At 39.7% G+C, this 12980-nt stretch overlaps 1 protein-coding gene across 1 annotated transcript; it reads left to right on the top strand.

Moving 5' to 3' along the window:
• Positions 1-11219: 11219 nt before the first annotated feature.
• On the top strand, positions 11220-12707 carry LOC149182754 (uncharacterized). The gene has a single exon (XM_089414661.1). It carries the CDS (start codon positions 11220-11222, stop codon positions 12705-12707), a length of 1488 nt encoding a protein of 495 aa, XP_089270787.1.
• The last annotated feature ends 273 nt before the right edge of the window (positions 12708-12980 follow it).

Raw genomic sequence — 12980 nt, 5'->3', positions numbered from 1 at the left:
AAGAATTATCATTGGAGGAAATGTCCGAGGAATTTCAAAAGTAAGTTTGTTGAATTATTTTTATTTATTTCTAGATTATAATTTTCTTTTAAATAAAACATGTTGTTCTTGGTAGTATTTTTTATACATATCATTATATTGACTTTTTGTTACTTTATCTACGTAGTCACAAAGTTTACATGAAAATTCAAGAATAAATGGTTAGATTGTTGAATGAAGATAGTTGGGATGATGTCGTACGCAACTATTCAGATTCAAGTTCTACATCAACATTAAAAGCTTTTTATCTTGCATTTAAAAAGGTATCTTGATTTACACATTCGTTTTAATTCATCTGCGTATTATTTTTAATTTATAACTTACACATATATTTGTTTATTTTATAAAAGATGAAGAAGGATGATAATGGAGCGCCAACTAGCTTCAGAACCTTTATTGAAAAATAAAGACCGAAAGACTGAGGAAGCAACGTGTTAAGAATGTTGAACTTGATCCAACTCTTACTCATTTCATTTGGAATGGGCTAGACACTGTTCAATATCAAGTAATACAAAGCGACTGTGAAGACATTGCTAAACTCATACCTAAAAGGGAGTATGCCTTAGTTATTGCAGATATTCCCCATGGTTTCAATATTCCAAATATTGACTATGATAGTGACCCTTATACTTATCAAGCTTTTAGTAAACTGGTTGCGGGATTTGTAGAAGTCACGACATCACCATTAAGGAGATTTGTGACATTTCATTCAAACACACAATTGGCAATGATATTGTCAAACTTTAAAGGGAAAACAAATTCAAGGATGCAGCTTACATGGTAAGACGTTTAAAATGTATATTTTATTAATGTTGAAAAATTCATTTATGTACAAGTTGATTGAACTTTTACTATTTCATGTTATAGGCAAAAGTCAAGTCTTCTTAACCGTGACGATCAAGTATTTATAAATGATTGTGAATTCATTCATATTGATAGTTGGGCAAAAGATGATAGCTATATGTCTATGATTTTTAATTGGGTGGACGAAAAGAGTCATAGCCAAATACTGAGTTATGACACTGTTGTGAGAAAACTAACATATGAAGACAAAGAAGCAAAAGGAGAGATAGTTAACATTTATCAAAAACCACAATTATTGATTAACTATCTTATAGAAATATGTTCAAATGAAAGAGATTGGGTTCTGAATTTATTTTCTGACTCAGGTAAGTTTTATTATAGAGAATTGAATTTCAATATGTTATTTTTTTAATTAATATATCATTGTACTAATTTACTTCATTATTTCTTTTGTGCTTGATAACTATGTACAACACTAGCACGCTGCCTTCAGAAAGGAAGAAATTGCATTGCAATTGAAAAAGATCCATTACAATGCAATTTCATTCAGCAAATAATTAATGCTCTTCAATTTCTTCTAGATGCAATGCAATAAATTGGGTTGAAGAAAGGGGACTTTAGTGAATCACATGTTGCAAAAAAGGCAAAAGAACCTCAACCACCATTACATGGGATGTTTGGAAAGACATACATTGGAAGATTGGCAGACATGAAAGATCCATTAGAAGACGAAAATGAGCAAAATGAAGCAGAAAATATTGAAAAAAAACAATGATGAAACTCTAGAGGACGAAGAGTTTGGATTACGTGACATTGCTGATTAAATTTAAGTTATGCTCGGGAATCAAGCTCATGTTTTGTAATTGTTAAGTAGTTAGACTTGCAATGTTTTGAATTTGACATTTTATGAGAAAAATATACACTCAATTAAGGTTGTTATGCGTTCAATATTTGTAATATGTGATTTTCGCATTAATTTTTAAGTTAACCATTATTTTTTGAAAAAAAAGTGATTATTATTATTTTTTTGACATGAAAGTCATAAAAAAAAACTATTGTTTAACTAATTTTAGTTAAAATTTTCGTATAAAAATTGTGATTTTCGAATGTCAATTGTAGCAAAAAATTATCAAAACGTGTAGTTTTTTAATTATATTTATGTTTAAAATGGCTATTTTTATCTCAATTGTTAGAAAATATTGTTTTTTAAAAACAATTTTTTCTTGTGGATTGAAAAATTAATTAACAATGTATAAATATGTAGAATATCGAAAATTCAAAATATCAACCTTTTTCTTTAAATATGCGAAACAATAAAAACCTCACTACAAAAAAAATAAAATTAAAATAAAAACAAGAAAATATGATAAAAAAGACCACTTCAAAAATTATTAAGTTTACAAAATAATTATTTACATTTCATACATTAGAAAATTAAAAAAGTAAAAAAAAAAAAAAACCTTTTAAAAAAAGGGTATGTTGCATAATTACCATGTTTTTAAATCAGCATAGAAAACACTACCATTATAAAACGCAATGTACATAAAAAAAATTATAGTGCCAAAAACTAAGCTTTAAAAAACACGTGTGTTTTGCATAACCCCTTTTAGAAATCAGGTCACTTTTTTGCTATCTCTACAAAACGGGTAACAGTATGGGTTCCTGTTTCAAAGTTTACATTGTTTGTTTCCTTTCATATTCTAGACTATTCTAAGTTCATTCAATTCCATAGTGTTGGATTTCTTGAAGGCGGTTCATCTTCACCGCTGCCAGATCCTGCTACTCTTCCACAACAACCACATATTGTCAAATTCCAACACTATAATTGAGATGGTCATGTGAAAGATCATTATTTTGATCTTCACCCATGTGAGCATTGTCATAAAAACATTCATCATTCAAACATATGCTTTAGAAACAATCCTCCTAAAAGAACAAAAATTCACCTTGGATGGATTGCTTCTTGGTATTGGGCTTCAACAACCAAGAAGATATTTTAGTCATATCACAGAGTTTGTTCTGGAGTATTGACATGTCTTGCAATTGAGATTTTTTTATCTTCTCACCTTGTATTTGAAAGGGGGGAATTTATGGCCTTCTACAAGCTTCAAAGATACATCAAACGAGCTTGAGCCACAATCATCCATATCGAAATTCAAAGTTGTAGCCAGAGACAAATTCATACTCCATGAGCATGCATTTTGGTTGGTGATCTTTCTTAAACCACCACAGGTTGAGACCTCAATGGTCTCCCTTTTCACAACATTATGAAACACTTCCTCTAGTAGATGACTTCAACTTCTAGCTAGATTTAGAAATGTTCTATGAACTACACCAAGCATTCCAGTGTTAGTGGTCAACCTTAAACCACCACCGATTGAGACCTCAATTTCTCTTACCTTATACCATTATTTTAGAGAGCACATTCAACCAATTGCTGCCATGCATTTTTTGCATTTTTGTATTACAACTTTCTTCTTGGACTCCTATATACCCTTTCGGATTAAGGGGCGAATGTTGAACACCTACTCCACTAAGAGTTATGGTGTGGAATGTGAATAGTCATTGAAATCCAATAGACCACTTGGAATATGAAAACCAAGGGTCACAAGACTATGTATTAATATGTAAATCTTTGTGAATATAATGCATCTCATGATTTATCATATCTTGTCTATCATTTGTGAGTGTTTAACATATTAAAAAATAATTTTCTTATGTGAAGAGTGAGTATCTCAGATGGAAATATGGAAAAATATAGAGGAAAGTAAAAAAAAAAAAAATTGTGGGCATAAAAACTTTAATCAACCAACCAATCACCAAACAAAACCAGTAATAAATTTCAAACAAATAAAAATATATCTATTTTAACTTGGATCTACCAAGGGCCGAGAGGGATCAAATCTCTTCTTATCCTAGAAGAGGTTTTCATCTCAAGAGATTTAATCTGAAGCTTAGTAAATATGGAATTAAGATGAATTTACGTTGATATTATTATGAATTATAATTATAATTATAATTATTAATTTTATATTTTATATTCATATTTTTAGTTTTATGTAATTTGACTAAGTCAAAATGTTTTATTGATAATTATAATTATTAATTATTTCATTTCATTTTATTTTTTACTTTAACTTTTAATTTATTAAGAATCTTGTTATATTGTAAGTATTAAGTCTTTATGCACCTCTTAATTAAATTTAGATATGGTTACAGAATCATTATTTTACGTCACTATATCTCCCCTTGCTTTTAGATATAATTTTTTAAAAATGTTACAAATTAAATTAAAAAAAAAACCTCTTTCTTAGGTTACACCTAATGCCTACACATTTCCTCCCTATTAAATTGTTGGCAGAATTAAAAATAATTTTTTAAAATAAGACTTTAAAATGTAATACAACCTATTAACACCTAATGCCTACACATTTCCTCCATACTAAATTATCAGCACAATTAAAAAATAAGACTTTAAAATATTATACAACCTATTAACGAAAATAAAAAATATAAAACCAAAAACAAATTGATTATTGCATATGTTATATATCTTATGTAAATAAGTATAAAAATCATTAAATTGAAAAAATTAATATTTTTATTTTTATAATTAAGAAAATTAAATATAATAATTAATATATAATTTGAATTAGAAAAATTAGTTTTTTTATCTTAATATTTGAAAACATTAAAATAAAAAAACACACAGTGTGTGTGATAAAATACTCTATTTTTAAGGTCACAGCCAAGCCAAACACCAAATTGGTATATGAGACCCCCTTGTTTGTGGGACAAGGGACACCAAATTGGTATATGAGACCCCCTTTGTGAGGACCACGAGCTGCAGGGCACACGGATGGGCGAGCTGTGGTCACAGTGGAGTCACGCGAAGTGGACAAAGTGAAGTGCGATGACTTTTGAGCGCGGATATATATATATATATATATATATATATATATATATATATATATATATATATATATATATATATATATATATATATATATATATATATATATATATATATATATATATATATCGAGTAGGTGGTCTCAGGTGCCCCGCACGATGGGCGGGCCGACAGGTGGACTGGCTAAACGATGGGGCAGCCAACCATGGAGATGGGCAGGGCGACGTGCTGTGGAAAGGGTGAAGCCGACGGGAGGAGCGTGTTATGGCAGGTCGGCTGGGCACATGATCATGGCATGTGAAGAGTATAAGTTGGACAAGTTTTAGAGTTGGAGAGGCAAACAACTTGGATGTAGATCTCTTGGGAAGCCAAGGAAGAGTGAAGAAGTGTGAGGGCGAGCTGCAAGTGTCGAAGTTTAGATAGAGGTGCCGGTCGTGCAGAGCGCGCCTGAGTAAGGCATCGGTGACACAGTCATGCAGTGCGCGCCCAGGTTGGGTGTCCATGCAGGGCTGCATGATGGGCGACCCGAGTTGGGCATCCGTGCAGAGCTGAACAACGGGCGACCCGAGTTGGGCGTTCGTGTAGAGCTGAATGACAGGTGACCCGGGTAGGGCATCCATGCAGGGCTAAACGGAGGTTGAAAGTTCATGCAGGATGACACGGTGAGGGCGTTAGCCGAACGAAGGGTGGTTGAATCAAATGTCATGAACAGGAGTTTGTGTAGGTGGTACTACGTGCGACCCACCAAATCAAGGGAGGTTGAAACCGTGAACGAGAGTTTGGGTGAGTGGCGACACATGTGCGTGTGTGCCTGCTGAACAAAGGAACGGTTGGGATGAACGATAATGTCAGGTAAGGTAACACGGTTTGGGTGTTTGTTAAACGAACGGTGAACGAGCTGGGTGGAAACGTGCGACAAGTGAACGAAGTGTTTGGCGAGTCGTGCGTCGACCGTGCGTAGGTGCCGACGAGCTGGGCAACCGAGTTTGCCGAAGTTGTGAACACTTGGCTAAGTGTAAATTTGGGGTTTCCTCCAAGATTTAGCTTATGTTGTAAAAATTGAAGATTATATATATTGATTCGGGCAGACTCATATTACAGAGAGTTGCCCCTCCCTTTATACTGTTGTGTAATTGTATATGCTAATTGTTGTTGATGATGAATGTGTATGGGTTTTCATCTGTATAAAGGATAAATTAATACTTGGTAACGAAAAATAAACTAAGTACGAATGTTAGGTGTAGTCCATGGTTATAAGTATTGGTGAAAAGAAAGTGGTTGGTGGTGCTGCACCTCGCTACAGTGCGGTTGGAAGATTACCACCAGTGTAGAGGCGTGATAGGTGATATTAGAGCTAGTGAACTAAATCAAGGAGTTGATTCCGCAAGACCGAAGACTTGGCAAGGAGTTCAAGTTTTGCAGGTGACAGGTGGTATATCAGGGTGATTCAGGTGAATGGTGAAACAGGTTTAGCAGAGGTGAAGCTTCGTACTTGGGCCAAGCTAAATGACAAGGCATGGCAGGTTTGGAAGAATGTGAAGGGAAACTCTTGCTTACCTTATACAGGTTGAAGCAGATGAAAGAAGAGAACCCACGGATTCGAGATAAACTTGAAGTCTTGGAAAAGAATGTTGAAGACGAACTTCTTCAACATAGTTGGACAATGGAGTAAGATGAAGTTGCAGATTGTGCTGACAAGGAAGAGGAAGTCGTGATGATTGAGGATGTTGCAAATGTGACAACGGTGGAGGATGAACTTGAGATTGATCAAGTTGGGTCAGGATCATGCAGTTTACAGACATGGATGGATGAGGATACTCACATGGAGGAGCCTCATGATGATGTAAGTACTATTTATATTTGTGTTTCACTTGAGCATTTGGTAGATGGACCGTATGCAGGGAAGAGCAAAATCAGTTTGTCGATGCAAGGAAGGATCTTACCATGGATGTTTACGATGAGACCTTGTATGGAGAAGCAAGGACCATTGACTGTTGCAGGGCTTGTTGGGGTTGTTTGTGACCTTATGGGAGAAGGTGCAAATGCCCGTGACAAGGGAGGAACATGATGATCGCTGTGGAGGAATGGGTCATGATTTAGCCACATGGAGAATTGGCTAAGTGCCCGACATGACTCATGGACAGATTGGAGGAGGGCACACACTTGAAGTAAGATGATACTTGGGTGGACTTCTCATGGCTGAGACCAAGAGGAAGTCTTGGTGGGACCTTTAGTGGGGGAGCTATGATGGAAGGGACTCGTGATAATGATATGGTTGGGTGACCGAGTTCACTAGACCGGATTTGCAAGGCTTGGATGAGGATGACTGATTATTGTGATGGGTCTACTAGGTTGGACAACATGGGCAACTTAGTCATGGACATCAGGTTGGAGACATGGAGCATGGCAGTCTTATGCAGAGACATTATGCAGGAGCACTTGTAGAGGTGTCACTTATGGACATCTAATGAGGAGTGCCAAGGCAGGGATGTTGTGCAGGTGGATTTGCTGATGTGGCATGGAGATGTTTTGTTTGTGAACCGATGGAGATGTTGTGCACTCTTGTACAACAAGGCCATGGACTTGGATGGAGTTGTGAGTAGACTATGGAGCATTCCTACTACACGGAGAGCTGAGGCATCTTGCAGAGACCTTTGGGCCGAGACATGTATGCTTGCTAGAGTGTTGGCTGGAGATGACTCATGGAGCTCATGATGACATGAGGTTGTGACTTTCGGGGACTTCATATATGGTGGACTTGGAGGATCTCATGCATTGAGGAGCTGAGATCAGGGACTTTGATGTATGATGGGGTGCATACTTTCAAGTACATGTATGGGTGTGGCTTGGAAAAGTGACTTGATGTGGAGGATCGATATGAGACACTTCGGAGTGATGGAGTTACAACGATGATGATGCCTTGGTGGCAACACTTGGGCATGGGTTGAGTCGAGACTTAACCACTTTTGACACATGGGAGCTGATTGATCTATGATCATGGACAGTGCATGGATGGACAACGTGTTGCAGACAAGATGGAGGCTACTTCATGGACCTGAGCATGGCTTACACTTGTATGGAGATGGATTCTTGATCGAGTTGATGATGTGACAGGATGTTCTGAGAAACGACTAATGAGGGCATGAGGATGTGCATTCTCATGATTTGAGCGCGACAGTTGGACTAATCACCTGACTAGTTCAGGGCATGGGGGCTATAGCGTGTACAGAGATGTGTTAGCATTACGTTGGAGTATCATGGCAGCAGTTCACACGATGATGACACATGATAAGATTGACACGGTATGTTGCAGTGAGCATGTAGCTTAGGATGGAGGGGCCAGCCTTCCACGGTAGGAGTAGCATGTGGAGATTGTGACGAAGTGGTTGATGAATATGGATTGAGGAGACATTTCAATGTATGACATACCGATGGAGTGTATACCTTGTTATGGATATCTTGGTGACAGATGGTTGCCAGGATGAGATATTGTCGAGGACAACAATGATTTCAAGTGGGGGGAATGTGAGGACCACGAGCTGCAGGGTGTGCAGATGGGTGAGCTGCGGTCACGGTGGAGTCACGCGAAATGGAAAAAGTGAAGTGCAATGAGTTTTGAGCGCGGATATATATATATATATATATATATATATATATATATATATATATATATATATATATATATATATATATATATATATCGGGTAGGCGGTCCTGGGTGCCCTGCACGATGGGCGGGCCGACGGGTGGACTGGCTGAATGATGGGGCGGCCAACCATGGAGATGGGCAGGCCGACATGTTGTGGAAAGGGTGAAGCCAAAGGGAGAAGCGTGTTATGGCAGGTCAGCTCGGCACATGATCATGGCATGTGAAGAGTATAAGTTGGACGAGTTTTGGAGTTGGAGAGGCAAGAAACTTGGATGCAGATCTCTTGGGAAGCTAAGAAAGAGCGAAGAAGTGCGAGGGCAAGTTGTAGGTGTCGAAGTTTAGATGGAGGCACCGGTCATGCAGAGTGCGCTCGAGTAGGGCGTCGGTGACACAGTCGTGCAGCGCGCGCCCAGGTTGGGCGTCCGTGCAGGGCTGCATGAAAGGCGACCCGAGTTGGAAGTCTGTGCAGAGCTAAATGACGGGCAACCCGAGTTGGGCGTCCGTGCAGAGCTGAATGATGGGTGACCCGGGTAGGGCGTCCGTGCAGGGCCGAACGGAGGTTGAAAGTTCATGCAGGACGACACAGTGAGGGCGTTAGCCAAACGAAGGGTGGTTGAACCGGAGGTCGTGAACGGGAGTTTGTGTAGGCGGTACTACGTGCAGCCCACCGAATGAAGGGAGGTCGAAACCGTGAACGAGAGTTCGGGCGAGTGGCGACACGGGTGTGTGTGCGCCCGCCGAACGAAGGAACGGTTGGGCTGAATGATAATGTCGGGCAGGGTAACACGGTTTGGGCGTTTGCTAAACGAACGGTGAACGAGCCGGGTGGAAACGTGCGATGGGTGAACGAAGTGTTGGGCGAGTCATGCGGCAACCGTGCGGAGGTGCCGACGAGCTGGGCAACCAAGTTTGCCGAAGTTGTGAAAATTTGGCTAAGTGTAAATTTGGGGTTTCCTCCAAGATTTAGCTTATGTTGTAAAAATTGAAGATTATATATATTGATTCGGACAGACTCATATTATAGGGAGTTGCCCCTCTCTTTATACTGTTGTGCAATTGTATATGTTAATTGTTGTTAATGATGAATTTGTATGGGTTTTCACCTATATAAAGGATAAATTAATACTTGGTAACGAAAAATAAACTAAGTACAAATGTTAGGTGTAGTCCATGGTCATAAGTATTGGTAAAAAGAAAGTGGTCGATGGTGCCTCACCTTGCTATAGTGCGATTGGAAGATTACCGCCAGTGTAGGGGCGTGACACCCTTATTTGTGGGACAAGGGACCCACTTCCACGCAGGTAGGTATGAAGGCATACATACTTTACCCCCCTCTGATTTTGAACCTGTGACCTCTTGGGAAAAAACACATGCTCTTAACTATTAGGCCCACTCAAATTGTATAGACTATAAAATTTTCTCCTATATAATTATCACCAAATTTTTTCTTAAAAACAAAATTATTTAAAAATAAAATAAAAGTTATCGCTATCTTAACCGACACCAATCCACCACAAGAACTTTACACAGAAAATAAATTGTATATTCCTATGTATATTCTTATAAACTTTAAGACTATAATAGAAATCGAATGCCAATTGCTCCTTTGAAAATTCAACAACGAGCATAGGTATAATTAGGTCCATAGGAAATCACAACGTAAAAGGAACACTATATTAGCTTTACCGCTATGGCCCGGGCCCCACCACGCTCCGTTAAATATTTTAATAGGTGGCGTTGCTTTCGTTTTTGTCTTTTGGCGTAAATATAAAACATGCCGAAAACCAAACACGCTTTGTAGGGCACGGGGTACAAACATAGCTCCAATCGGTCGCTGATGTGGGCCCACCATGCATCATCCTAGGATATCTCCGTGGACCACTACGATGACGTCATCATTCTCTATTACCCGTTCATTCATGTTGCCCTCGTGGCTGGTTGAAACCGTTATGAATGACCTGACATGGCTGAAACAACCGACCCTAAACTAGCCACGTGTCCAATGACCTGTCATGGCCAAAGCAACTGAACGCGTCTTATCCACGTTTTCAATGACTAGACATGGCCGAAGCAATCCTAGCCACGTGTCCAATAACATGACATGGCCGAAACAACTCCTAGCCACGTGTCCAATAACTGACATGGCTGAAGCAACCCTAGACACGTGTCATATAACATGACATGGCCAAAGCACTCCTAGCCACGTGTCCATATCAGGAACCTAGGCGAAGCTGTTCCTTGTACCGAGCATGATGCCCAATGGCCAGATCGGGGTGACTGTACTGAGTGCGAGAGACAGCTTTCGGTGGACAGATATTTGGAGAGTGCAGCGGGGAAGTATCATGGGGTGTCCGAGATATTTGGGGGCATGTCAATGAACAGGTGGCCGAAAGTAGTAGTTTGAAGTCAAATTTGGAGGTGTTTTAGCCTCCTGTATTAGTTTTAAGTCAAATTTGGAGGTGTTTTAGCTGGAAATTTATAAGGTAGCCGAGATTGGGACTGTTGTGTATACTGTGTAGCTTTCTGGTTGGGATTCGAAGGCTGATTTGCTGAGTGGACACTTTGACATCTCAGCTTGATTTTCGGGATTTGTAACTGAGGCCTTGCATTTCAACGGTACAGTGATGTTGTTCTCTTTGAATCTATTCTGTTGCATCTGTACTTTGTTGTAGACCATCTGACTTTTCACTCCTTTTAGGCATTCAGGCCAGCTCTGAGACAGGCATGCATTTGGTCACTTGCTGAGGATTTGATTTTATATATTGGTGTGTTAAGAGATGCAGAGAGGATAGAAGTGTGGGGTATTGAAAAAGCATGAATTCCCAGGCCCATGTGGCAGGGCTCAGAAGGTTATCTGCCAGGGCTAGCATGGTACATCATCCCACCAAGACAGGGCCTCTTCAAAGGGGACTGGATTCTTTCTCTGCTTTTGCAGGGAAGTCCATTCAGCTTCTGAAGACCAAGCACAAAGTCCCCATTGAGAAAGGCCTGTCAGATGAAGAATTGGTGAGAATTGAAGCTGCTTTTGGCTTCACATTTCCTCCTGATTTAAGGGCTGTTCTGCAACAGGGTGTCCCTGTGGGAGTTGGGTTTCCAGATTGGAGGTCGAGTGGGTCTCAGCAGCTTCGCATGAGACTGAACCTTCCCATTGCAGGGCTTTCGTATGAGGTGGCCCAGGATCGATTCTGGTGCAAGCAATGGGGTCACAGGCCCCAGGAGACAGAAAATGCAGTCCGAATAGCGAGGGCCAACTTGAAAAAGGTGCCTCTCTTGGTCCCCTTGTATGGCCATTGCTATATCCCCTCGTCTCCGAATCTTGCAGGCAATCCTGTGTTTTTTGTTTATAAGGGCGATGTGTTTTGCTGTGGGTTCGACCTGGCTGATTTCTTTGAGAGAGAGAACTTCGGTCTCCATGAGCCCTCGGATTTTTCAGAGAGTTTCAGGGTCGCCCATGATGATTTGAGGAGGAATAGTTCTGTGGGCTTTCACAGGAGGAGGGGCAGCGAGGCTGAATTTGAACAGATTTCTGCCAAATTGGAGGACGGCAAATGCAGCAGGAACATAGAAGAATGGGGTAGAAATTTAGATTGCCTAGCTAAATGCTGTGATGTTGTTAACAACAAGAAGAGCTTTTCAGAATTATCCAGGAGGAGCATCTCTGTGTCTCGCAGGCACTCCTACCTGGGCAGCAGTAGCTACAACTCCCCCAAGGTTAGACGCAATGCCCAGTTTCAGGACAGGATTCTTTCCGATAAAATTCCCGCCAGTTTATCAGCTGTACCCTCTCCTCGGCCCTCAAAATCTCCAAGGTGGATAGAATTTTGGAGTGATTTAGCTGAACAGAGGTCTAATTCTTCTCTCCCTGAAAGTTTCTTTTCTTATTCTAAAATAGAAACTGATATAGATATAGATTTAGTCAAAGAAGTGGAATGCAATAATGGCGGTTGTGATTCTAATTTTTGCATGCCAATATGGTTGATGGACTACTTAGAGGAGCTGGCAACTCTGCTCAGAAATGGCGGTTGGAAAGAACCAGACATCAATGCCATGATTCAAGTCTCATCCTCTACTTCCTCGAACTGTGAAGATACATATTTGGACAGCCAGACAATTTTGGAAGGGCTGCTACTGAAAGCAGATTTGATGTCAAATTCTCTGAGAAAAGCAGGATGGAGTTCTCAGGAAATTGCAGAGATTTTGGACATTGATTATCCCACTAAAAAGCCCACCAAGAAAATCTCGCCAGAAGTGGCTGAAAGGATTGGGAAACGAAACTTGCAGGATCACAAGTTCAAAGTTTAAAACTAATATAAATTCAGGTGCCATTTCTTCAGATAAATATTGCCTCAATAATTGAGTGATGCATAACAGATTCTACCTGACCAAGAGTTCACTGCAGTAATGAAGGGCCACCCACCATGATTTGCACGCACAGGAGCTGTTGGTCATAAAGAATCTCGGCGAACTCGTGATCACTAATAAATGCTGATTGCTTTGCTTCAACAGATTGAAGTAAAAACTGAATTCACATAAGAAACAAATGAACTTGGCGCAAAACTGTCCAGCAGACATGTG

This window comes from Pinus tabuliformis, chromosome 3_2 (genome assembly GCF_031772625.1).
Source record: "Pinus tabuliformis cultivar Carrire ecotype Pingquan chromosome 3_2, CPIR1, whole genome shotgun sequence".
NCBI classification, from domain to species: domain Eukaryota; kingdom Viridiplantae; phylum Streptophyta; class Pinopsida; order Pinales; family Pinaceae; genus Pinus; species Pinus tabuliformis.
The sequence above is the reverse complement of the archived record's forward strand: the minus strand, read 5'-3'. Positions and strand labels throughout refer to the sequence as shown.

Excerpts from the sequence above, each read along its gene's own strand:
- LOC149182754 (XM_089414661.1), top strand. The coding sequence starts at position 11,220 with ATGAATTCCCAGGCCCATGTGGCAGGGCTCAGAAGGTTATCTGCCAGG.